The 26,506-nt window shown below is 51.3% G+C and overlaps 1 protein-coding gene across 6 annotated transcripts; it reads left to right on the top strand.

Annotated features, from left to right (window-relative positions):
• Positions 1 to 8,762: 8,762 nt before the first annotated feature.
• PSMD4 (proteasome 26S subunit ubiquitin receptor, non-ATPase 4) lies at positions 8,763 to 20,693 on the top strand. Of its 6 annotated transcripts, none has more exons than XR_011390019.1 (11): positions 8,763 to 8,921; positions 16,323 to 16,463; positions 17,688 to 17,802; positions 18,194 to 18,280; positions 18,507 to 18,575; positions 18,732 to 18,947; positions 19,284 to 19,392; positions 19,585 to 19,716; positions 19,792 to 19,859; positions 19,942 to 20,081; positions 20,424 to 20,693. XR_011390019.1 is itself a non-coding variant. In XM_008264030.4 (10 exons), the coding sequence occupies exons 1-10, from the start codon at positions 8,896 to 8,898 to the stop codon at positions 20,592 to 20,594; spliced, it is 1,134 nt and encodes a 377-aa protein (XP_008262252.1). In that variant the 5' UTR covers positions 8,763 to 8,895; the 3' UTR covers positions 20,595 to 20,693.
• Positions 20,694 to 26,506: the final 5,813 nt, after the last annotated feature.

Raw genomic sequence — 26,506 nt, 5'->3', positions numbered from 1 at the left:
TTTCTGTTTCAGTTATGGGTCTATTTAGGTTTTCTATGTCTTCATGGTTCAATTTTGGTAGATTGCATGTGTCCAGGAATCTATCCATTTCTGATAGGTTTTCCTGTTTGCTGGCATACAGGTCCTTGTAGTAATTTCTGATAATTCTTTTTATTTCTGTGGTGTCTGTTGTTACGTTTCCTTTTTCATCTCTGATTTTATTGATTTGGGTCTTTTCTCTTCTTTTTTTAGTTAGTTGGGCCAATGGGGTGTCAATTTTGTTTATTTTTTCAAAAAACCAGCTTCTCGCTTGGCTGATTTTTTGTAATGTTTTTTTGGATTCAATCCTGTTAATTTCTTCTCTGGTTTTAATTATTTCTCTTCTCCTACTAGATTTGGGTTTGGTTTGCTGCAGTTTTTCTAGGTCCTTGAGGTGCGCTGAAAGCTCATTTATTTGGTGCCTTTCCAATTTCTTGATATAGGCACCTATTGCTATAAATTTGCCTCTCAATACTGCTTTTGCTGTATCCCATAAGTTTTGATATGTTGTGTTGTTGTCTTCATTTACTTCCAGAAAGTTTTTTATTTCTCTTTTGATTTCTTTTTTTTTTTTTTTTTAATTTATTTTTTTTTTTTTGACAGGCAGAGTGGACAGTGAGAGAGAGAGACAGAGAGAAAGGTCTTCCTTTGCCGTTGGTTCACCCTCCAATGGCCGCCGCGGTCGGCGCGCTGCGGCCGGCGCACCGCACTGATCCGATGGCAGGAGCCAGGAGCCAGGTGCTTTTCCTGGTCTCCCATGGGGTGCAGGGCCCAAGCACCTGGGCCATCCTCCACTGCACTCCCTGACCACAGCAGAGGGCTGGCCTGGAAGAGGGGCAACCGGGACAGAATCCGGCGCCCCGACCGGGACTAGAACCCGGTGTGCCGGCGCCGCTAGGCGGAGGATTAGCCTAGTGAGCCGCGGCGCCGGCCTCTCTTTTGATTTCTTGAATGACCCAGTGTTCATTCAGGAGCATGTTGTTCAGTCTCCATGTGTTTGCATACTTTCTGGGGTTTCCTGAGTTGCTAATTTCCAGCTTCATTCCGCTGTGGTCTGAGAAGCTGCATGGTATGATTCTAATTCTTTTAAATTTGCTCAGACTTGCTTTATGGCCTAGTATGTGATCAATCCTAGAGAAGGTTCCATGCACTGCTGAGAAGAATGTGAAGTCTGTAGATGTAGGGTTGAAAGTTCTGTAGATATCTGTTAGATCCATTTGGGCAATAGTGTCAATTAAATCTGCTGTTTCCTTGTTGATCTGTCTGGATGATCTGTCTATTTCTGAGAGTGGAGTATTGAAGTCCCCCAGTACTATTGTATTGGAATCTAAATCTCCCTTTAAGTCCCTTAACATATCTTTTAAATAGACCGGTGCCCTGTAATTAGGTGCATATACATTTATAATAGTTACATCTTCCTGTTGAATTGAACCCTTAATCATTATATAGTGTCCCTCTTTGTCTCTCTTAACAGTTTTTGTATTAAAGTTTATTTTGTCTGATATTAATATGGCTACACCTGCTTTTTTTTGGTATCTTGGCATGGAATATCTTTTTCCAACCTTTCACTTTCAGTCTGCATGCCTCTTTGTTAGAGAGATGTGTTTCTTGTAGGCAACAAATAGTTGGGTTGTGTTCTGTGAGCCAGTCAGCCAAACGGTGTCTTTTAACTGAAGAATTCAGACCATTAATGTTCAATGTGACTATTGATACGTAGTGACTTTGCCCTGCCATTTTCCCGGAAATATTTTCTAGTATATGCTTTGAGCTTCCCATGCTCTTTTACTGGTAGGTGTTCTTCCTTTCCCTTCTTTCATATTGATGGCCGTGTTTCTGTGTTTCTGAGTGTAGCACATCTTTAAGTATCTTTTGCAGGGCCGGACGAGTGGCCACAAAGTCTTTCAATTTCTGTTTGCTATGAAAGGAGGGGATTTGAAGGTCAAAAGAACTGTTCTTCAAGAATATAGTATACAGGATGAAAACATGTTAAGTGTAGTACAGCTAAAGATTGAGGTACAGATGGGGCTGGCGCTGAGGCGTAGCCAGTTAAACTATCACCCCCACTGCCGGCACCCTGCAATTTCCTGTCTCCACTGCTCCACTTCCCATCCAGCCCCCTGATAAGGCGCCTAAGAAAGCAGTGACTGCTTGGGTCCCTGCACCCATGTGAGAGACCCAGATGCAGCTCCTGGCTGCTGGCTTCAGCCTGGCCCATCCCCTGCTGTTGTGGCTATTTGGGAAACGAGCCAGCAGATGGAAGAATCTCTAACTCTGCCTTTCAAATGAACACAATTTTAAAATTTAGGTGTAGAATATGGAAGTGGACGAACAGTAGAGACTACTGGGAGCTGGATGTGTTGGGGAGGTTCTCACGTCAGTACAAGGGCCTACAGGCGGAAAAGTGAATGATGAGGATGTCATAGCAGATACAGCTCAAGGCAACGTGGGAAACCTGACTGCTAGGCTGAGGAACTTGTACTTTTTTAAAGATTTATTTAAAAGGCTGGGGCCAGCATTGTGGCTTAGCAGGTTAAGCCTCTGCCTGCACTGTCATCCCCTATGGGTGCTGGATCGAGACCTGACTGCTCCACTTCTGACCCAGCTCCCTGCTGATGGCCTGGAAAAGCAGCAGAACATGGCCCAAGTGCTTGGGCCCCTGCATCCACTTGAGAAACCCAGAAGAAGCTCCTGGCTTCTGGCTTAGGATCAGCCCAGCACTGGCCATTATGGCTATCTGGGGAGTGAGCCAACAGGTGGAAGATCTCTCTGTCCTCCTTTTTCTGTAACTTTCAGATTGATAGCTAGCTAGATAGATAGCTAGATAGACAGATAGATAGATAAAGGGATCTTGAGGCTGGCGCCGTGGCTCAGGATTCTGTCCCGGTTGCTCCTCTTCCAGGCCAGCTCTCTGCTGTGGCCTGGGAAGGCAGTGGAGGATGGCCCAAGTGCTTGGGCCCTGCACCCCATGGGAGACCAGGAGAAGCACCTGGCTCCTGGCTTCGGATCAGCACAGCGCGCTGACTGCAACGCACCAGTCATAGTGGCCACTTCCGGGGTGAACCAATGGAAAAAGGAAGACCGACCTCTCTCTCTCTCTCTCACTGTCTAACTCTGCCTGTCCAAAAAAAAAAAAAAAAAAAAAAAAGGAATCTTGGGGCTGGCAGTGTGCCATATCAGGTAAAGCTGCTGCCTGCAGTGTCAGCATCCCATATGGGTGCCAGTTCGAGTCCTGGCTGCTCCACTTCCCATTCCCATCCAGCTCTCTGCTATGACCTGGGAAAGCAGTAGAAGATGGCCCAAGTCATTGGGCCCCTGCATTCACATGGGAGACCCAGAATAAGCTCCTGGCTCCTGGCTTCAGATCAGCACAACTCCGGCTGTTGTGGCCATTTGGGGAGTGAACCAGCAGATGGAAGGCTCTCTCTGTGCCTCTTCCTCTCTGTAACTATGCCTTTCAAATAAATAAACAAATCCTTAAAAAAATGGAATTTTTTTAAAGGAAAAGGTTTATTTAAAAGGCATAGTGGGCCGGTGCCACGGCTCACTAGACTAATCCTCCACCTGTGGCACCAGCACCACAGGTTCTATTCCAGGTCAGGGCACTGGATTCTGTCCCAATTGCCCCTCTTCCAGTCCAGCTCTCTGCTATGGCCCGGGAGTGCAGTGGAGGATGGCCAAGATCTTTGGGCCCTGCACCTGCATGGGAGACCAGGAGGAAGCTCCTGGCTTCAGATCAGCGCAGCGCTCCAGCCGCAATGGGGTGGCCGTAGCGGCCGTTTGGGGGGTGAACCAAAGGAAAAAGGAAGACCTTTCTCTTTGTCTCTCTCTCTCTCTCTCTCACTGTCCAACTCTGCCTGTCAAAAATAAAAATAAAAAAAAAAGAAAGAAAAAAATAAAAGAAAAGGCACAGTGACAAAGAAGGAGAGATCTTCCATGTGCTGGTTCATTCCACAAAGGACTACAACAGCCAGGGCTGGACAAGGCTGAAACCAGGAGCCAGGAACTCCACCCTAGTCTCCCATGTGGTGTCAGGGACCCAAGCATTTGGGCATCTGCCACTGCTTTCCCAGGTGCATGAGCATGGAACTGGATGAGAAAGTGGAGCAGCTGGGACTTGAACTAGCATTCTGATATGGGATGCTGGCCTCACAGGCTCCTGCTTAACCCACGGCACAATGCCAGCCTGGACTTTTGACTTTAAACTGTAGGCAATAGGAAGCCATGAGGGTTTTTTTGCCCCTAAGTGGACTACGATGAAATCCATTCAGATTAACCTGTTAACCAAGTTCTATCAGAATGGATAGGAAATGGTAGACTAACCACATGGAGTGAGGTGAGTCTGGAATGATGGTGGCAACATCTGGAGGGGAAGAGAGTGTTGAGAGGAAACAGAACAAGTATGGTAGAACAACCGGATCGGAAGAGGAACTCGGGGATTCTTAATTTTGAATTGAGTGTTTAACCCACAGGCTCAGCTTTCGTTCAGGGTGGATAAGGAGAAAACTTCCCGACAACGAGTTGCACCTGAATGTGTTTTAGGCCTAAGTGATCTTTTCTGCTGGGCCGATCTCATTCTCCCCAGCTGCTGGCTGGGTGGAGTAGCTGGCTTATGCTCAGGGAGGCCCCCTAGTGGTGAGAAGCAACTCGTGTTGATTCTACAGCTCTACACATTTATATTCAAATATAAATATAGTCTATTTGTAGAACTTATGTAACTGAAGAAAAAATAAAAATTGGAGTTGGATTGAATGTTGGACTCCTGGCTTTGGCCTGGGCCAGCCCCAGTTGTTGCAGACATTCAGAGAGTGGACCAGCAGACGGGAGATCTCTGTCTTTGTCTCTGGCTTTGCATTTCAAATAAACTGAAGACAATCTTTTTAAAAAAAAAAAAAAAGTAATTAAAAACTGGTCACAATCTATTGTGTTTGACTAAAGCTTAGAAGGTGACACCTTGGGCCAGCGCTGTGGCATAGCGGGTAAAGCTGCTGCTTTCAATGCTAACATCCCCTATGGGCGCCGGGTTCAAGTCCTGGCTGCTCCACTTCCGATCCAGCTCTCTGCTATGGCCTGGGAAAGCATCAGAGAATGGTCCGAGGGCTTAGGCCCCTGCACCTACATGGGAGACCTGGAAGAATCTCCTGGCTCGTGGCTTTTGATCGGCCCGACTGTGGCCGTTTTGGCCTCATGGGGAGTGAACCAGAGGATGGAAGCTTCTCTCTCTCTCCCTTTCTCTAACTCTACCTTTCAAATAAATAAATCTTTAAAAAAAATGTTTAAAAGGTGACACTTCCCTACCCAAATATCATGGATCATGTTTCCCCCAGGGATAATGTCATTCATTCAGTTCTTGTCCATTTGTTTGGGGTGAATACTTGTAGCTGTGTGGTTTTTTTTTTTTTTAAAGATTTATTTATTTCACTTGAAAGTCACAGTTACACAGAGAGAGGAGAGGCAGAGAGAGAGGTCTTCCATCTGCTGGCTCACTCCCCAGATGGCCGCAATAGTCGGAGCTGCACCAATCCGAAGCCAGGAGCCAGGAGCTTCTTCCAGTTCCCCCACACCAGTGCAGGGGCCTTGGGCTATCTTCTACTGCTTTCCCAGGCCATAGCTGAGAACTGGATCAGAAGTGGAGCAGCTGGGTCTCGAACCGGCGTCCATATGGGATGCCAACACTGTAGGCAGTGGCTTTACCCACTACACCACAGCACCGGCCCCGTAACTGTGTTTTTAAAAATATGATTTTTAAAAGATTATTTATTCGAAAAGTAGAGTTACAGAGAGAGAGAGGAAAAGATCTTCCATCTGCTGGTTCACTCCGCAAATGGTCACATAACCTGGGCGGGGCCAGGCTGAAGCCAGGAGACTAGAACTCCATCCAGGTCTCACATGGGGCAGGGACCAAAGCACTTGGTTCATCACCTGCTGCCTCCCAGGTTGCATGCTGGTAGGAAGCTGGATTGGGAGCAGAGCTGGGCTGGAATCTGGGTACTCCGATAGGTAATGCTGACATGTACTGAAGACCTGCCCCAAGCTCCAACACTTTTTACAGAGAAATTGAAAAGGATGCAGATTATAGTGAGCATAATAATGGAACTGGGACAATAAGGTCCTAAAAGATTGCTTTGATTCCACTGGGAGGAGGGAAAACTTATGATTTCCTCAAATAGAAAAAGTGCCCTCTTATGACTATGTCAAACTTTTCAGTTAAGAGCTATGTGAAGGGGTGGTCATTTAGTGCCTCAGTTAAGACACTTGGGCTGGGGCCAGCGTCGTGGCCTAACCCACTATGCCAAGACACCGGCCACTACTAATAACTTATTTTAAAAACAGATTTATTTATTTATTCGAAAGTCCGAGTTACACAAAGAGAAGGAGAGGCAGAGAGAGAAAGAGAGGATAGAGAGGTCTTCCATCCACTGGTTTACTCTCTAGTTGGCCACAATGGCCAGAGCTGTGCTGATCTGAAGCCAGGAGCCAGGAGCTTCTTCCAGGTCTCCCATGTGGGTTCAGGGGCCCAAGTACTCGGGCCATCTTCCACTGCTTTCCCAGGCCATAGCAGAGAGCTGGACTCAAATAGACGGCGCCCATATGGGATGCCGGCGCTGCAGGCGGCAGCTTTACCCGCTATGCCACAGCGCTGACCCCCACTAATAACTTCTGAATGTGTTCGTTAAAGCTTTACCAACACCTCATCAGTGTCAATGGCATTCATCTCATCAGTCTCTGTGTTGTAGCCATGCCTGATCCGACCCTTCTTCCCTCTTCCTCCTCAAGATAGAGACTGGGGCTTCCCAGTTTCCTTGAGAAAGACAGAGATAGGGGGCCAGTGCCTTGGCACAATAGGTTAATCCTCCGCCTGCAGCACTGGCATCCCATATGGGTGCCGGTTCGTGTCCCGGCTGCTCCTCTTCCAATCCAGCTCTCTGCTATGGCCTGGGAAAGCAGAAGACAGTCCAAGTCCTTGGGCCCCTGTACCCGTGTGGGTGACTGGAAGAGGCTCCTGGCTCTTGGCTTCGGATCGGCGCAGCTCCAGCCATTGAGGCCATTTGGAGAATGAATCAGTTAACAGAAGACCTTTCTCTCTCTCTCGCTCTGCCTGTAACTCTACCTCTCAAATAAATAAATAAAATATTTTAAAAAAATAAATAGGTACTTATTTTAAACAAAAAGAGAGAGAAAGGTAGACAAAGAGACTGAGAGGATGAGCTAATCCAAAGTATTTTTGAATGTTGATCAATAGAGTAGCTTATTGGTGTAAGGCTCTGTACTGGGCTCAGGGATTGCAAAGATTAAGACATGTTTACTGCTCTTGATTAAATGGTACAAACAGATAATGAGGCCGGCGCCGCGGCTCACTAGGCTAATCCTCCGCCTAGCGGCGCCGGCACACCGGGTTCTAGTCCCGGTCGGGGCGCCGGATTCTGTCCCGGTTGCCCCTCTTCCAGGCCAGCCCTCTGCTGTGGCCAGGGAGTGCAGTGGAGGATGGCCCAGGTGCTTGGGCCCTGCACCCCATGGGAGACCAGGAAAAGCACCTGGCTCCTGGCTCCTGCCATCGGATCAGCGCGGTGCGCCGGCCACAGCGCGCCGGCCGCGGCGGCCATTGGAGGGTGAACCAATGGCAAAGGAAGACCTTTCTCTCTGTCTCTCTCTCTCACTGTCCACTCTGCCTGTCAAAAAAAAATAAATAAATAAATAAAATAAAAAAATAAAAAATAAAACAAACAGATAATGAAAATAAATTCAATTGGCTGATATAAGGGCTTGTAGTAGAAGAACCAAGTGCTATGGGGGAGGGGAATCTGGATTATCCTGTCATTTTTTTTTAAGATTTATTTTATTTATTTGAAAGAGTTACAGAGAGAGCTAGAAACAGAGAGAGAGAGGTCTTCCATCCGATGGTTCACTCCCCAGATGGCCGCAAAGGCTGGAGCTGAGCTGATCCGAAGCCAGGTGCCAGGTGCTTCTTCCTGGCCTCCCATGTGGGTACAGGGGCCCAAGGACTTGGGCCATCTTCTACTGCTTTCCCAGGCCATAGCAGAGAGCTGGATCGGAAGAGGAGCAGCCGGGACTAGAACTGGCGCCCATATGGGATGCCAGCGCCTCAGGCCAGGAGCTTTAACCCGCTGCGCCACAGCGCCAGCCCCTCCTGTCACTTTTTTTAAATGGCGATGCTGGAACAGACATCCACCTGGGGTTGGCGCTGTGGCGTAGCAGGTGAAGCCAGGGCCTGCAGAGCGCCTGTTGGAGTCCCAGCTGCTCCACTTCGTATCCAGTTCTCTGCTGTGGCCTGGGAAAGCAGTGGAAGATGGCCCTAGTCCTTGGGCCCCTGCACCCGCATGGGAGACCCGGAAGAGGCTCCTGATTCCTGGCTCCTGGCTCCTGGCTCCTGGCTCCTGGCTCCTGGCTCCTGGCTCCTGGCTCCTGGCTCCGGCTTCAGATCGGCTCAGCTCCGGCCTGTTGCAGCCAATTGGGGAGTGAACCAGCATATGGAAGACCACTCTCTCTACTTCTGCCTCTCTGTAACTCTGCCTTTAAATTAAAAAAAAAAAAATCTTAAAAAGAAAAAAAAGACATATCCACAGCTTCTCTGAGATCCTTCCAGCGGTGACGCCCCCACCCTGGGAACCGAAAGTGCAAGGAAGGTGGAGGCGGGCCCTCGTCCTAGGGTTGCCGCGGTAACCGTCTCCACTCCTGCCCCGCCCACGGCAACGTCGCTTTTATTTTGGCTGCGCCTACAACTCCCAGAAGGCAATGGGGGTTGGAGGCGGAACTAGCTCGAAGCGCCGAGATCTGTGATTGGTGACGAGCGTAGGTCCAATTGGAGGAGCTGTTGTTACACAGTCGGCGAGCCGGTCGGGGAGGGAGGAAGGTGGCAAGATGGTGTTGGAAAGCACTATGGTTTGGTGAGGAACTACCTCGGGACCCGTAGGGACGGGTCTGGGTCTGGGTCTGCTGGGAGCGCGTGTTGCACCGAGGCCGGCGGGCCTGGGGTGGGGGCGGGGGACTGATGGACGGGATGCAGCCCGAAGCTCGGAGGGAGGGAGTTCTGTGGACTTCCTGAGTCATCCCTGGGCCGAGAGAGGACAGGCCCGGGAACCCGCTCCAAGCCGGACCAGCGGGGCCCTGCTGCCTCTCTCTACTCCCGCGTCGTCCTCTGTAGGCCAGCCCCAGGTCTGTTGTTCACCGGAGTCCTGCTTCTCAGACTTCTGTCTTCCTGTCCTCCTCTCAAAATAGTGGGTATTGGAGGAGAGATTGTCAGTTGCCTCAGCTCTGGCTCCCCTGCCTTCCTTGTATCGTCTCCGTTTGTAGATTGCTTCCTATGCGCCAGGCATTTTTGCTTGTTTACTTTATGTCGCTTAAGCCTCACAGCGTCACTTGGAGGTAAATACACCTGCATTTTGGAAGGATACTGAGGCTCAGCGATTTTGCGTGACTTGCCCGAAATCCTGCAGCTTAAGTGATGGAGACAAGATGTAACCCCCGGGCTACCTGAAATAAAGGCTCTTAACCAGAGACCAGCTTTCTTCAGTCCCAGCCCTAGGCTGAGCAGCTAGTAAGAGTCTACTTAGAAACGGAGACCATGCACGTGTGCAGCAATTCCAGGGTTCCTTCTAGGTGCGAATGCAGAGTAGCACATGAACCCAGCAGAAGTCGTGAGTTGGGTGGGACATACCTGAGAGCCTTATTCCTTTTTTTAAAAGATTTGTTTATTTATTTGAAAGGCAGAGTTAGAGAGAGAGAGAGAGGAAGCAGGAGAGAGAGAGAGAGAGGTCATCCATCTGCTGGTTCACTCCCCAAATGGCTGCAACAACCAGGGTGAGCCAGGCCGAGGCCAGGAGCCAGGTCTCTCACGTGGGTGGCAGGGGCCCAGGTACTCCTCTGCTGCCTTTCCCAGGCCATTAGCAGGGAGCTGGATCTGAAGTGGAGCAGTCAGAACTCGAACTGGCATCGCAGACAGCAGCTTTACCTGCTACACCAAGCGCCGGCCCCAGCAATAACTTTTTGTATAAAAAAGGACTGTGAATGTATATGTATACTAAAAAGCTTGTTTATGTGAAACTCAGATTTAAGTGGGAATCCTGTGTTTTTGTTTGCTAATTCTGGCAACCTCTGGAAGCAAGCATGTCTTAATAGAAAGAGAACAGAATTTGGAAAAACACAAAAACCTGTTTTCTTTTTTTAAGGATTTATTTTATTTTATTTTTTTATTTATTTGAAAGGCAGAGTTCAGAGAGGTGGGAGGGAAGGGTCTTCAATCTACTGGTTCACTCCCCAGATGGCTGCAACAGCTGGAGCTGGGCTGATCTGAAGCCAGGAGCCAGGAGCTTCTTCCAGGTCTCCCACGGGGGTGCAAGGGCCCAAGCGGGATAGGAAGTGGAGAAGCCAGGACTTGAAATCTCTCACTTTTTTTTTCTATAAAATTGGAACAAGAGTGACATCTACCTGTCCTATAGCATAGCTGATAAAACATGCGTCATGGTCTCTAAACTGGAGCACTGTGTGAGTGTTAGTTACCATGGAACTTAGGGGATCCCTAAGATAAGTACGCGGGGCCTTAGACATGATGAGAAGGGGTAGGGGGACGGGCACCTACAGAGTCGCTGAAGTGCAGACAGGTAACATGTTAGTGAATGGGAAGTAGATAGTGTGATTCAAAGGTTTTTCCGTTATTTTTTATTTTTTTGGAAACTTAGATGAGCTCAGTTGAAGATCATGAATGCCAAGCCGAGGAGCTTGAACTCTGTCCGGCACCTCTGTTTAGAGGAATATTGACAAAGTCCTACGGGTGGTGGAGACAGAGCTGAATTCAAGTGGTATTTAAGGGCGGGCGTGTGGTGTGGCATCTGAGACTTCACTTGGGACTCCCACACCCCAGGAGTGCCTGGGTTTAAGTCCTGGTCGCTTCGTGCTGATGTGCACAGCCTGGGAGGCAGCAGGTGATGGCTCCGGTACTTGGGCCTCTGCCACGCACAGGAGAGTTTCTGGTTCTTGGCTTTGGCCTGGCCCAGTCCTGGCTTTTGTGGGTATTTGGGGAGTGGACCAGCAGGTGGGAGATCTGTCCTTCAAATAAATTAAATAAATAAGTAGATAAATGACGATTTAGAAAATGACACCTCAAACAATTTTTTTGATTGATTGATTTGAAAGGCAGTTACAGAGAGAGGGAGAGAAAGAGAGACAGAGGTTTTCTATCCTCTGATTCACTCCCTAAATGACTGCAACAGCTGGGGCTGGGCCAGGCCAAAGCCAGGAGCCTGGAACTCCAGCTGGGTTTCCCTCAGGTCTGAAAGGGACCCAAGCACTTGGGCCGTCTTCCACTTTTCCTCAGGCACGTTAGCAGGGAGCTGGATCAGAAGTGGAGCAGCTGGGACTCGAACCAGCGCCCATATGGGATGCTGGCATCCTGGGTGGCAGTTTACCTGCTGTGCTACAACACCGGTCCCTTAAAAATATTGTAAAATGTTTATTCATTATTTTTATCTATTTGAAAGGCAGAGCAACAGGAAGAGATGGGGGTGGGGAGCAGCGTTGTACAGCAGGTATGAAAGTTCCGTTTTGGCCGGCGCCGCGGCTCACTGGGCTAATCCTCCGCCTTGCGGCGCCGGCACACTGGGTTCTAGTCCCGGTTGGGGCACCGGATTCTGTCCTGGTTGCCCCTCTTCCAGGCCAGCTCTCTGCTGTGGCCAGGGAGTGCAGTGGAGGATGGCCCAGGTGCTTGGGCCCTGCACCCCATGGGAGACCAGGAGAAGTACCTGGCTCCTGCCATCGGATCAGCGCTGTGTGCCAGCCGCAGCGCGCCACCTGCGGCAGCCATTGGAGGGTGAACCAACGGCAAAAGGAAGACCTTTCTCCCTGTCTCTCTCTCTCACTGTCCACTCTGCCTGTCAAAAAAAAAAAAAAAAAAAAGAAAGTTCCGTTTTGAGTCCTGGCTGTTCTTCCAAACCGGCTTCCAGCTTCCTGCTAAGGCACTGGAAAGATGGGGAAGATGGCCTGAGTGGCTGTGCCCCTGCCGCCCATGTGGGAGAGCAGTATGGAATTCCTGGCTCCTGGCTTCAGCTGGGAGTGAGTCAGTGGATGAAGATCTGTCTCTGTGTCTCTCCTCTCTCTCTTGCTCTGCCTTTCAAATAGCTTGGTAGATTGATAAGTAAATTCATCTTTTTTTTTTTTTTTTTTTTTTGACAGGCAGAGTGGACAGTGAGAGAGACAGAGAGAAAGGTCTTCCTTTGCCGTTGGTTCACCCTCCAATGGCCGCCATGGCCGGCGCGCTGTGGCCGGCGCACTGCGCTGATCCGATGGCAGGAGCCAGGAGCCAGGTGCTTTTCCTGGTCTCCCATGGGGTGCAGGGCCCAAGCACCTGGGCCATCCTCCACCGCACTCCCTGGCCACAGCAGAGAGCTGGCCTGGAAGAGGGGCAACCGGGACAGAATCCGGCGCCCCGACCGGGACTAGAACCCGGTGTGCCGGCGCTGCAAGGTGGAGGATTAGCCTAGTGAGCCGTGGCGCCGGCGAGTAAATTCATCTTTAAGAAGAAAGAAAAGAGATAGAGATACAGATGTCCCACCTGCTGGTTCACTTCTCAGATGCCTGCAGCATCTGGGTCTGGGCCAGGCTGAAGTCAGCAGCCCAGAACTCGGTCTGAGTCTCCCACAGGGTGGCAGGAGCCCCAACGCTGGAGCTGTTGCCTGCTTGCTCTCTGATGGTGCGTTAGCAAGAGGCAGAAGGCAGAGCTAGACTCAAACCCGGGCTCTTCAACATGGAATGTAGCCATCCCACGCAGCCTCTTAACAGCTGCGCCAAACATCTGCCTTCCACCAGCTCTTTGAAGTGTGGGAAGCACGGGATCTGTCTTTGCCAGTGCCAACACTGCCCCCCAGTGGTTCTGATGTGAAAAAGTGGGACAGTTGCCTGATTCCCTGTCACATCTCCCTGTTCTTACCTGCCCCCACCCCGTTTTTTTTCTTAAAGAATTTTTTTCTTTCTTTATTTGAAAGGCAGCGCTACAGAGAAAGAGAGAAGGAAAATCAGAGAGGTTGATCTTCCATCCACGGATACACTCCCCAAATGGCTGCCTCGGCTGTAGCTAGTTCTAGCCTAAGCCAGAAGGCAGGAACTCCATCCAGGTCTCCCACGTGGGTGCACGGGCCACGCACTTGAGCCATCTTCCGATGCTTTCCCAGGTGCATTAGCAGGGAGCTGGATTGAAGCAAATTAGCCAGGACTGGAAGTGGTACTCCAGTATGGGATGGTGACATGGCCAGCAGTGGCTGCTCCCCACCCCCACTGTTTTTGAAGGTTTATTTACTTATTAAAAGGCAGGCAAAGAGAGAGACAGATCTTCCATCTGGTGCTTCACTCCCCAAATGGCCGCAACGGCTCAGGCTGGGCCAGCAGGAAGCCAGGAGCCAAGAACTCCATCCAGATCTCCCACAGGGATGGCAAGGATCCAAGCAGTTGGGCCATCTTCTGTTGCCTTCCTAGGTGTATTAGCAGGGAGCTGGACCAGAAGTAGAACAGCCAGAACTCCAACTAGCACTCAGCGTGGCAGCCGTGGCTTAACCCACACCACAAAGGCAGCCCCTCAGGCCCCCTTTTTTACTCTGATATTTTGTCCCCGCTCTATCCACCTGCTGATCTCTCCCACAATCCTTATACTTCGTGGTGATTCTCTCTGGGCTGTGCTCAAAGTCTCTGGTTTTCTGTGGTTGGACTGGCTGCTCTATTTGAAGCTAGAGGCAGTTTCTTCCCTGCTGGGAGGATATTTGGGTACACTGTGTGGGGAAGATGGTAGATTGCATAGTCAGAGAGTTGGCCCTTGACCTCCTTTACACAGAGTGTGTGAGGTTTCTGACTGAGCTTCTATAAGAACTAGTCCGCTCCATGCTTACTAAATGTCAGTACTGTGCATTTACTCTTCACAGCAACCCTGGAGTCTGTTTATGTTCTACAGATGAGGCAGCTGAACCTTGGAAAAATTAAGCAATTTAGGATCGTAGAATTAGTAAATAGAATAAGGGTTTGGATACTACCCTGTATTCCCTTTTCTGTTTATTTTCCAGGAGCTTCTTAATTACCTCTGTACTGTTTTTGATTTGTATTTATTGCTAGACAAAACACACTAAAGAAGAAAACCCTAAGCTCGTTTTCTTTTTTTTTGAGAAGCAGAGACAGACAGACTGGTGGATAGACAGAGACCAGAAACAGCTTCTGTCCACTGGCTCACTCCGCAGATGCCCGCTATGGCCAGGGCTGGGGCAGGCTGAAGCTGGGCACTGGAAACTTAATGCGTCTCCCCCCTGTGAGTGGCAGGGACCCCAGTACTTGAATCATCACCTGCTGTCTCCCAGAGTGAGCATGAGAAGGGAGCTGGAATTGTGAGCAGGGCCGGGACTTGAACTGCGGCGTTCCAGAGTGGGGTGCGTCTGTCTTCGCCGGGCCAGCTGCCCGCCCCGTCTAACCTGTGTTTACCTGCTGGTAGAGAGGAGGCGGCTCGTCCAGGTCTCTGCCTCTTCCATGAGCGTGGGAACAGTCATTGACGATCGGAGCTCCCAGGGACCTTGGGCGTCATCCGCAGGGCTTACACAGCCGCTTCGCTTAATCTGCCTTCCTCTGGTCTGTGGGGAGCAATAGCCTGTACTTCATGCTGTCTGGATTCTTTTACAGTGAGAGAGGTTGCATAGAAGAGGTGAGACCCCAAGTCCATGAAACCTCACTTCTGCATTTCAGTCCTACTGCCAAAGATTCCCAGGGTCTGCGTTAGCTGGAAGCGGGAGTCAGGAGCCAGAGGCGAGCATTGAACCCAGACATTCCAATTCGGGATATGGGCCTTTTACATATATATATATATATATATATATATTAGATATATATTTTAGATATATAATTGATTGGAGATGGTGGTGTGGCAGGTTGAGCTGCCACCTGCAGTGCCCACATCCCATATGGGTACCGATTTGAGTCTCAGCTGCTCCACTTTGGGCCTAGCTCCCTGCTAATGTGTCTGGGAAAGCAGCAGAGTGCTTGGGCCCTGGCACTCATGTGGGAGACCGGAATGAAGCTCCTGGCTCCTGGCTCCTGGCTTTGCCTGGCCCAGTCCTGGCTGTGTGACCATTTCAAGAGTGAACCAGTGAATGGAAGATCTCTTTCTGTATCTCCTTCTCTCTCCCCATAAATCTGCTTTTCAAATAAACCTTTAAAAAAAAAAGTTTATGTATTTTATTTGGAAGGCAGAGTTAGAGAAAGAGATGAAGATTGATTGCTCTATCTTCCATTGCTGGTTCAATCCCCAAATGGCTCTAATGGCCAGGTGTGGTCTAAGCCGAAATCAGTAGCCTGGAACTCCCTCTGGGTCTCCACATGGGCTGCAGGGGTCCAAGCACTTGGGCCATCTTCCGTTGCTTTCCCAGGTGCATTAGCAGGAAGCTGTATTAGAAACTGAGCAACTGGAACCCCAGCCGGCACTCATGGGATACCTGTCACAGGCGGCAGCTTAACCCACTGCACCACAACGCAGCCCCCTAACTGGCCTCTTAACCACTGGGCCAAATACCCATCCCTATAGAAGTGTTTTAAATTACTTTCTTCATTCCCCACATTTGGAATGTTCCCCATGGAATGTGCATCCTTGGCTTATTAAACTTATTAAGCTTCCTTACACTTAATAAACACAGCTTATAAGAAAGTGCACGTGGGATATCAGTAGACCAAATCTGATCAGAATGATTTGTGGAAATTTTAAAAAATTTTCCCTCCTCTGGTCATTTTGAGTCACATGCCTGGTAAAGCTTGGTCTGTGTTTTATTTAAAGAAAAACTGCAGGGGCCGGAACTGTGGCATAGTGGGTAAAGCTGCTGCCTGCAGTGCCAGCATCCCATATGGGCACCAGTTTGAGTCCCAGCTGCCCCACTTCCGATCCAGCTCTCTGCTATGGTCTGGGAAAGCAGTAGAAGATGGCCTAAGTCCTTGGGCCCCTGCACCCACGTGGGAGACCTAGCAGAAGCTCCTGGATCCTGGCTTCGGATCGGTGCAAATCGGCCATTGCAGCCAATTGAGGAGTGAACCAGTGGATGGAAGACCTCTATCCTCTCTCTCTCTGCCTCTCCTTCTCTTCCTGTATAACTCTGACTTTCAAATAAATACATAAATCTAAAAAAAAAAAGAAAGAAAGAAAGAAAAAGAAAGAAAGAAAGAAAAGAAACTGCTGTGATTGTAAGTTCCCCAAAGTCTGAAAACTGCCTCTGTGAGGGGTGGAGTGGAGATCTCAGACGCCTGTAACTCTTCTCTTTCCTCCTCCCCTAATCTGACAGCGTGGACAACAGTGAGTATATGCGGAATGGGGACTTCCTGCCCACCCGGCTGCAGGCCCAGCAGGACGCCGTCAACATAGTGTGTCACTCAAAGACCCGCAGCAACCCTGAGAACAACGTGGGCCTCATCACGCTGGCCAAGTACGTGGGACGGAGGAGGTGGGGGGTGGGCAGTGGTTTTCCCACGGGTGACCCGCTGTTACGAGTTGCCTGTCCCACCAGGAAGTGGCTCACCTTTCACAGAGTCCCTGAAACTGCTTTTGCCCATCACTTTCCTAAGAACGTCCTTCACTAGTCAGTATAAATAACGCTTGTTTTTAGTAGTGACTCGAATTTCATATAGTTAGAAAGCTAAATCTCAGGATGAAATTTCGCAGGAAAGTACGTACAACAAGATATGTATGTCTGTAAAGATTTATTTATTTGAAAGGCAGAGTGATAGAAGACAAGACAGAACGATCTTCCATCTACTGGTTCACTCCTCAAATGCCAGGAACTCTATCCGTGTCTCCCGAGTGGGTGGCAGGGACTCAAGCACTTGGATCTACATCTGCTGCCTTTCAGGGGTATTAGCAGGAAGCTGGATGGGGAACAGAGTAGCCAGGACACAGGGCATGCACTATGATGTGGGCGTGTGTCCTGAGTGGCAGCTTACTCGCTATGCCCCAGTGTATCACAAAGTCCAGGAAACGTGATTTTGGATGATAGCCCCTGATCCGCACATCTTGTTACCCCTGAAATGATTTGTTTTAGGAACTGCCGATCCTCATGTGAGAACCTCTCTGGGCGTTTGTGCACAATCAGGTAGAAGATGGTCTGGAAAGATAGAAAGCAGCCCTGAGAGAGAGAAGAGGAGCTGGGGACAACACTTGGAGGTGGAGCACAGGATTCCTAAAGTCACGTAGCTCTTCTGTAGCTGGGGTCCACTAAGCACAGGTGTTTGGTTAAGGAGAACAGAGATTAGTTCCTTCCAGGGTTTCTAAGGAAAGGGTAAGCCAGGGTGTGGCCTTTGGTGCAGTGGTTAGGATGCTGCTTGGGACACTGGCATCCCCATCAGCGTGCGTCAGCTCAGGTCCCAGCTCTGCTGTCCGTTCCAGCTCCCTGCTAATGCACCCCCTAGGAGGCAGCAGGTGATGGCTCAAGTTGTTGGGTCCCCGCCACCCGTGTGGGAGACTGGGTTTGAGCTCCTGGCTCCTAGTTTTGGTCTGGCCCAGCCCTGCTGTGGTTGGCCCTTGGGGAGTGAACCAGCAAATGGGAGGTCTGCCTGCCTTTCAAATAAATAAATAAAACTGAAAAAACGAAACCTAAGTCAGCCACAGTTTGGAGGCAGCTGCATCCCCCTGAAGCACTTTGCCCACATCCTAGTGACTGTGAAGTGCTGACCACGCTCACCCCCGACACCGGCCGCATCCTCTCCAAGCTCCATACTGTGCAGCCCAAGGGCAAGATCACCTTCTGCACTGGCATCCGCGTGGCCCACGTGAGTCCTGACGGGTCCCCTCGATGCTTCCTCCCTGCTCCGAGTTCTTCCAACATCACTCATTTCTCCCCGAGACTCTTCAGCTAGAACCAGAGCAGGGGGAGAGGGAGGGCCGAGACAGAGCTAACTTGGGTTGGGAAGGACGTGGTGGTGTGCGTGCCAGCATCATGGAGACGCTGGAGGAGAAAGTCTCTGGCCCTGAGGCACCCCACCACCCCACCCGCAGAGAGGCACAGCAGGCAGGGTGGGAGTGGGTGGCGGCTGGGTCTTGTGTGAGCACGAAGGTCGACTTGGAGTGCATTGAGACGGTAAGAGAACAGGGCCCAGAGTGACACAGGAAAGAGCTGGGCGAGAGCTTGGGCTGACTCAGAGCTTCCTCTTCCTTCACAAGCTGGCTCTGAAGCACCGACAGGGCAAGAATCACAAGATGCGCATCATCGCCTTCGTGGGGAGCCCTGTGGAGGACAACGAAAAGGATGTGAGTCCAAGGGGGAGCCGCCCGTGCGTGGGGGCGAGCTCTGCCAGCCTGCAGCCCAGCCTGGCAGACGCGCTGGACTCAGCGGTCTGGGGGGAAGTGGACGTGCAGGACCTGCGTTTCTGCCGGGGAACTTCGGGGCGGTCCCCATGTTTCTGCGTGCTTTGATGAGGCAGTGCTTCCCTGCCCAGCATGGAACAGATTTCTTGATCTCTCTCCTTCTTCCCAGCTGGTGAAACTCGCTAAACGCCTCAAGAAGGAGAAAGTAAATGTTGACATCATCAATTTTGGGGAAGAGGTGAGTAGGGCCTTGAGGGGCCGTTGGCTTGACTTGGTGGTTACAAACCAGATAGCCCTTAGCCTAAGGAGTGCTGCCCTGGGGGGGAGTAGCTGTGGGCGAGCAGAAAGTGCGGGGCGAGGCCTCAGAGGGCGTCCTGTGTTCTTCCCTCCCCAGGAAGTGAACACAGAAAAGCTGACAGCCTTTGTAAACACCCTGAACGGCAAAGATGGAACTGGCTCCCACCTGGTGACAGTGCCCCCCGGGCCCAGCTTGGCTGATGCCCTCATCAGCTCCCCGATTCTGGCTGGTGAAGGTGGCGCCATGCTGGGTCTTGGTGCCAGTGACTTCGAGTTTGGAGTGGATCCCAGTGCCGATCCTGAGCTGGCCCTGGTGAGCCAGGGTCGACCCCAGCTGGAGCCCCCCTACAGACCAGCACCCCCTAGTGCTGCAGCCCCAAACACTGCCGTCACCCTTGGTCCTTCCCCAGTGCCCCCACTCGCACTACCCCCTCCCGTCGTTCTGTCTCGTCTCTGTTGGACTCTTCCGTGTTCCCATCTCCTGATCAGACCCCAGGCCACACCACCTGTTAGCCCTGCAGCTTTTCCCACGTGCAGAAGCTGCCCCCCTGTGCGCCCTTTCTGCCCTCAGCTGCCCCCCCCCCCCCCCGCCAGCCCCCAGCAGGAGCGAGGCTGGGGGAAAATCGGACTTTGTCCTGCCCTTCTCCAGGCTCTGCGGGTCTCTATGGAAGAGCAGCGGCAGCGGCAGGAGGAGGAGGCACGGCGGGCCGCGGCAGCCTCCGCCGCTGAGGCTGGGATTCCCACAGCGGGGGCTGAAGGTGAAAGAGGTGGAATCTGACGTCCCTGGCCTGAGGGTGCTCAAGAGCGGGAGCCGGGGGGAGACCCTGCAGAGTGTGGTGTAGGGGTGGCGGGGAGAGGAGGAGGGGCGGAGGGCCGGCCTGGAGCGGTGGCTTTGTAGCGGGTCGGCGGGATGCAGCCCCAGGTCCATTCAGCGCCTCTTCCCTGCCTAGATTCGGACGACGCCCTGCTGAAGATGACCATCAGCCAGCAGGAGTTCAGCCGCTCCGGGCTCCCCGACCTGAGCAGCATGACCGAGGAAGAGCAGATCGCCTACGCCATGCAGATGTCCCTGCAGGGCGCCGGTGAGCAGGGCGCCGGGGCGGTGCTGTGGCCGGGGTCGGGAAGCGCCACTGAGCAGGCTGCTCTCTCGTCCTCAGAGTTTGGCCAGGCAGAGTCAGCAGACATCGATGCCAGCTCAGCCATGGACACATCGGAGCCAGCCAAGGTGAGCGCCGGCCCTGACCGGTGCGGGACCCCCGTGTGTTCAGGTCCTCAGGCCTCTCGGGTGAGGACCGTTCCTCCTCCAGGGTTTCGTAGATGAGAACTTTGAGGAGCAGAAGGCAACACGTGTAAACCTTGCTGAGGCCACGGTGCGCTGCTAGTCAGTTGCAGAAGTGCCCCGGTCTTCCAGATTCTCCGTCCTTGCTGACGGGAGGACTCCGGACAGGTCTCTGGGTCATCATCTTCCCAGGAGGGTGGAAAGAGGGTCTGGGAAAAAAGACAAAGGAGCCGGGCTGTGGGACCGCAGGCGTCTGTTTTTCCCACTGAGCTCCGTTAGCAAAGCTCTCCGACTTCTCTGCTTGCACAGTAGCAAGCCGGCATTTTTGCATTCGTGCCCACCTCGTGTGATGGCACTGCGTGCTTTCCTGCCATGTGCTTTGCTTCTCTTGGCCAGCGGTGCCCCGGGCCTCATCGACAGGAGGAAGCAGGGCTGAGGCGGGAGCGTGCTGCTGTCCCCTGCCCCCGCCTGCCCCTGCCCTGTCCCGAGCCATCACTGCCTTCTTTTCAGGAGGAGGATGATTACGACGTGATGCAGGACCCCGAGTTCCTTCAGAGTGTTCTAGAGAACCTTCCTGGTGTGGATCCCAACAACGAAGCCATTCGAAATGCCATGGGCTCCCTGGCCTCCCAGGCCACCAAGGATGGCAAGAAAGACAAGAAGGAGGAGGACAAGAAGTGAGACTGAGGGCAGGGGTGGCCGACTGCCTGGGACGTGGGATGTAGGGCTAGGGAGACGTCTGTAACCATTACACCCTAAATAAAGCTTGGTAAATTTTTTCTTTTTTGCGTCAAATAGTGGTAACTTTGAGTTAAGAAGGGAGAGTGCACAGCCTCACTTTCTCACCGAGGAAAACTTTGCTCAGAGCCTGCTTTGTGTTGGGCCTGGGGCCCCAGAAGGAAGTTGAAAGCCACGCTGGCCCTTGGGATCTGGGGAAGACCACAGAGTGTATGGAACAATTCTGCGGATACAGTTGGTGGGGGTGTGGTGGGGGAGCAGGGACGCAGCAGGTCAGCCCCTGCTTGGGTTGGGACCCATATTGGACTGCCAGTTTGAGTCCTGGCTCTTTAGCACTTCCAGTCCAGCTCCCTGCTAAGGTGTCTGGGAGGCAGCAGATAATGGCTCAAGGGCTTGGCTCTGACCACCCACAGGGAGACCTGGATGGAGTTCTGACTTGCGAGCATTTGGGAAGTGAACCAGTATATGGAAGATACCTCCCTCTCTGTCACTGTCTCTCAAATAGATGAAAATATATTTTAAAAAAAGAGAAGGAGAGAGGTGGGAACAAAGCACTGTGGGGACAGTGAGCAGAAAGAGCCAGACTGGCAGCGTCGGGAGGCTCCTGGGGGAACCATTGAGCGCCCCAGAGGGTGCGAGGTCGTCAGCAGGTGCAGAAGAGAAGAGAATGTCTCCAGTCACAGGAACAGGATGTACTGATGCAGGCGCAGGTCTCTGAGCAATTGACTTGCTCAGACCTCTGGGGCAGGAGAGGAAGATGGGAAAATGGGCAAAGATGAGGGCCCTAAACACCAGGAATCCTTTAGGCCTGACTTTTTTTTTTTTTTTTTTTTTTGTAAGATTTTTTTTTTTTTTTTTTTTTTTTTGACAAAGTGGATAGTGAGAGAGAGAGAGAGAAAGGTCTTCCCTTTGCCGTTGGTTCACCCTCCAATGGCCACCGCGGCCAGTGCGCTGTGGCTGGCGCACCACGCTGATCCAAAGCCAGGAGCCAGGTGCTTCTCCTGGTCTCCCATGGGGTGCAGGGCCCAAGCACTTGGGCCATCCTCCACTGCCCTCCCGGGCCACAGCAGAGAGCTGGCCTTGGAAGAGGGGCAACCGGGACAGAATCCGGCGCCCAGACCAGGACTAGAACCCGGTGTGCCAGCGCCGCAGGCAGAGGATTAGCCTAGTGAGCCGCAGTGCCGGCCTGGGCCTGACTTTTACAAGTGGGGTCTGAAACTGCAGACCATGGTGCATCTTGGGCCCAGGGTTGTGGTGGAGCGGGTAAAGCTGCTGCCGGCAATACAGGTATCCCATATGGACGCCGGTTCAAGACCTGGCTGCTCCACTTCCAATCAAGCTCCCTGCTAATGACCGGGGAGCAGCAACAGAAGATGGCGCAAGTGTTTGGACTCTTACACCTATGTAGGAGACCTGGAAGGATCTCTTGGTTCAGCTTGGCCCAACCCTGGCCTTTATGGCCATCTAGGAAGTAAACCAGTGGATAGAATCTCCCCCTCTCCCCATCCTTGGCCCAATCTCTGACTTTCAAATAAATAAATAAATAAATGTTTTTAAAACAAGATAGGCTGGTACTGTGGTGTAGTGTGCTAAGCCTCTGCCTGTAGCACTGGCATCCCATATGGGAGCCATTTCGAGTCCCAGCTACTCTACTTCCTATCCAGCTCTGCTATGATTGCTATGGGAAGGCAGTAAAGGATAGCCCAGGTGCTTGGGTCCCTGCACCCATGTGGGAGACCTGGAGGAAGCTCCTGGCTCCTGGCTTCAGGTCAGCCCAGCTCTGGCCATTGTGGCCATTTGGGGAATGCACCAGCAGATGAAAGACTGACTGCTGTCTCCCGTGCCGCCTCTCAAAGAAATAAATAAAATCTTAAAAAACAAGAACACTTGGTTTATCTTCCTGAAGCACCAAGCTTAAAGGAAGTTTTTCTTGTAGGTTAGAGAGTAGGGTGCAAAATTCACGTAATGCTTCCCCTTGTCTATTGTCTCCCTTATTATATTAAAAAAGTGATTAATACTTGACATATGCAAGCAAAACATATATAGACAAGAAGTATAACAGCAAAATGAACATCCATGAAACCTTTCAGTTTAAGAGCCAGAATTATCACTGATGCCTTGCTGTATGCCATTGTCCTTGGTTTCCATAGGCAGTCAGTTTCGGGATGTTCAGGTTCCTTCTATGAAGTGTTGTCATGTTTGCATATAACCTACACACACACCCCCTGCATATGCCTTAAGTCATCTAGATTATTTATAATAGCTAATGCACGCAAGTACTGTGTGAATAGTTGTTATGTTATTTAGATGAGGAAAAGAAGTCTACGTGTTCAGTACGGACTCAGGTTTTTTTTCCTGTTTTCCTCTGATGGTTGGTTGAGCCCCTGCAGGCCTTCCTCACCTGAGGACACAGGGCTGACTGTATCTGGGTGTGCCTGGCTGAACCTACCTGTTGTGTCCTGTCCTCAGAGGTAGCCTTTCTGAATTTTACATTTATCATTTCTGCTTTTCACATTTTTTTTTTTTTTTTTTGACAGGCAGAGTGGACAGTGAGAGAGAGAGAGACAGAGAGAAAGGTCTTCCTTTGCCGTTGGTTCACCCTCCAATGGCCGCCACGGCCGGCGCACCGCGCTGATCCGATGGCAGGAGCCAGGTGCTTCTCCTGGTCTCCCATGGGGTGCAGGGCCCAAGCACTTGGGCCATCGTCCACTGCACTCCCGGGCCACAGCAGAGAGCTGGCCTGGAAGAGGGGCAACCGGGACAGAATCCGGCGCCCCGACCAGGACTAGAACCCGGTGTGCCGGCGCTGCAAGGCGGAGGATTAGCCTAGTGAGCTGCGGCGCCGGCCCTGCTTTTCACTTTCATAATTTGCTCACATACCTGTTCCTGGCCAGGATGTGTTTAGTTTTGCTTGTTTTTGAGCTTTATAGAAAATAGTTGTGTGGCTACTGGCATTGTGACGCTGCAGGCTAAGCCAGTGCCTGATGCACACACCTGGGATCAACCAAGTTCTGCCTCCCTTTCCAATTCAGTTTCCTGCTAGTATGTGTGGCAACTGGGACTGATTCGGGTCCTTGGATCCCTGCTGCCCATATGGGAGATCCAGAGGGAGTTCCTGGATCCCAGCTTTGGCCCAGTCCAGCTGTTAGGGACATTTGAGGAGTGAACCTATGGACAGAAGAGCCCCCACCACCACCACTCTGCCTTTCAAATAAATGAAGAAAGAAAAAAGAAAATCATTTTATGAAACTGTGAGACGTGTGAAATTCACATCTTTAAATTTTAAAAAAAATATTTATTTACTTGAAAGAGTAACAGACAGAAATACTTCTCCTGGTCTCCCATGGGGTGCAGGGCCCAAGCACTTGGGCCATCCTCCACTGCACTTCCTGGCCACAGCAGAGAGCTGGCCTGGAAGAGGGGCAACCGGGACAGAATCCGGCGCCCCGACCAGGACTAGAACCCAGTGTGCCAGCGCCGCAGGCAGAGGATTAGCCTAGTGAGCCGCAGCGCCGGCTCAGATTTTGTTTTTATGAATGTTGCAAAGTGTAAAATAAGTGCTAGTGTGGTGGTGCAGTCGGTTAAAGCCAACACTTGGACATTGGTATCCCATATCGGAGTGCTCATTTTATAGCCTCAATTGCTCTGCTTCCAACCCAGCTCCCTACTAATACGCCTGGGAAAGCAGTGGAGGATGGCCCAAGTGCTTGGATGAAGTTCCTGCCTCCTGGCTTCAGCCTGGCCCAGCCTTAACTAATACAACCATTTTGGGAGTGAACCAGTAAATGAAAGATCTCCTGGGGCCAGTGCTATGGCGCAGCAGGTGAGGCCACCACCTGCAGTGCCGGCATCCCATGTGGGCCTGTTCGAGTCCTGGCTGCTCCACTTCCGATCCAGCTCTCTGCTATGGCCTGGGAAAACAGTAGAAGAAGGCCCAAGCCCTTGGGCCCCTGCACCTACGAGGGAGACCCAGTTGAAGCTCCTGGCTCCTTGCTTCGGATCAGCACAGCTCCAGCCGTTGCGGCCAATTGGAGAGTGAACCAGCAGATGGAAGACCTCTCTCTCTCTTTCTCTCTCTGTCTGCCTCTCCTTCTCTCTCTGTGTAACTCTGGCTTTCAAGTAAAATAAATAAATCTTAAAAAGAAAAATAAAGATCTTCTCTCTCTCTCTCTCTCTCTCTCTCTCTCTCTCTCTGCCTCTTCCTTTCCAATAAATACATAAATCTTTTTTTTAAAAGGCAGGGGCAGAGAGAGAGAGAGAATCTTCCATCTGCTGGTTCACACCCCAGATGGCTGCAATGGCTGGAGCTGAGCCAATCCGAAGCCAGGAGCCAGAAGATTCAACCAGGTCTTCCTTGCGATACAGGGGCCCAAGGACTTGGGCCATCTTCCACTGTTTTCCCAGGCCACAGCAGAGAGCTGGATCAGAAATGGAGCAGCTGTGACTTGAACAGGCACCCATATGAGATGCGGGCACTGGAGGCAGTGGCTTCATCTGCTACACCACAGTGCTGGACTCAAATAAATCTTTTTTTTTTTTTTTAAGTGTAAGATAGACTACCTTTCTTGTAGAGAAAGACATAAAAATCACTTATTTGGGCCGGCGCCGTGGCTCAATAGGCTAATCCTCCACCTTGCGGCGCCGGCACACCGGGTTCTAGTCCCGGTCGGGGCGCCGGATTCTGTCCCGGTTGCCCCTCTTCCAGGCCAACTCTCTGCTATGGCCAGGGAGTGCAGTGGAGGATGGCCCAGGTGCTTGGGCCCTGCACCCCATGGGAGACCAGGAAAAGCACCTGGATCCTGGCTCCTGCCATCGGATCAGCGCGGTGCGCCGGCTGCAGCGGCGGCCATTGGAGGGTGAACCAACGGCAAAAGGAAGACCTTTCTCTCTCTGTCTCTCTCTCTCACTGTCCACTCTGCCTGTCAAAAAAAAAAAAAAAAAAATCACTTATTTGTACTCACTGCATATTTCTTTTCATTTTTACTCTAATTTATATATATATATATATTCAAGTTTTTGTATTTACATCGAAAGAGTTACAGAGAGGGAGAGGCAGAGAGAGAGAGAAAGAAAGAGAGAGAAAAAGAGGGAGAAATCTTCCATCTGCTGGTTCACTTTCAAAATGGCTGCAATGGCTGAAGCTGAGCCCATCCGGAGCCAGGAGCCAGGAGCTTCTTTCGGGTCTCCCATGCAGGTGCAGAGGCCTAAGCACTTGGGGCATCTTCTACTGCTTTCCCTGGCCACAGCAGAGAGCTGGATCGAAGTGAAGCAGCCAGGACTTGAACTGGCTACACCGCAGCGCCGTCCCCTTATATGGCTTTTAAAAAAAATTTATGTATTTATTATTTTAAAGGAAGGAAGAGAGAGACAGAGATCACCCATCAACTGGTTCACTCCCCATCTGCTGCAACAGCTGGGGCTGGGCCAGTCCCAAGCCGGAACCCCTGAATTCAGTCTGGGTCTCCCACATGAGTGGCAGAGACCCACGTACTTGAGCCATTGCCTGCTGCCTCCCAGGAAGCTGGAATGTAGAGTACATGTGGGACTCAAAACCCAGGCACTGCAATGGGGGATGAAGGTTTCCCAAGCAGCGTCTTAACCACTGTGCTACACACACACACACACATACACACACACACACAGCTTTTTTATCTTTTTTTTTTTTTTATCCGGCGCCCCGACCGGGACTAGAACCGGGTGTGCCGGCGCCGCTAGATTAGCCTATTGAGCCACGGCGCCGGCCTACACACAGCTTTTAAAAAATTATTTTTAAAAATCATATTTTCCAGGGCTGGCGCTGTGGCATAGCGGGTAAAGCCTCCGCTTGCAGTGCCAGCATCCCATATGAGTGCTGG

This window comes from Oryctolagus cuniculus, chromosome 7, assembly GCF_964237555.1.
Source record: "Oryctolagus cuniculus chromosome 7, mOryCun1.1, whole genome shotgun sequence".
NCBI lineage: Eukaryota > Metazoa > Chordata > Mammalia > Lagomorpha > Leporidae > Oryctolagus > Oryctolagus cuniculus.
The sequence above is the reverse complement of the archived record's forward strand: the minus strand, read 5'-3'. Positions and strand labels throughout refer to the sequence as shown.

What these genes read in the sequence shown, in the direction of transcription:
- PSMD4 (XM_008264030.4), top strand. Translation starts at nt 8,896, where the DNA reads ATGGTGTTGGAAAGCACTATGGTTTG. An exon ending in TTGGAAAGCACTATGGTTTG is followed by an intron (nt 8,922 to 16,322) that starts GTGAGGAACTAC and finishes CTAATCTGACAG; the next exon opens with CGTGGACAACAGTGAGTATA. An exon ending in TCATCAATTTTGGGGAAGAG is followed by an intron (nt 18,576 to 18,731) that starts GTGAGTAGGGCC and finishes TTCCCTCCCCAG; the next exon opens with GAAGTGAACACAGAAAAGCT.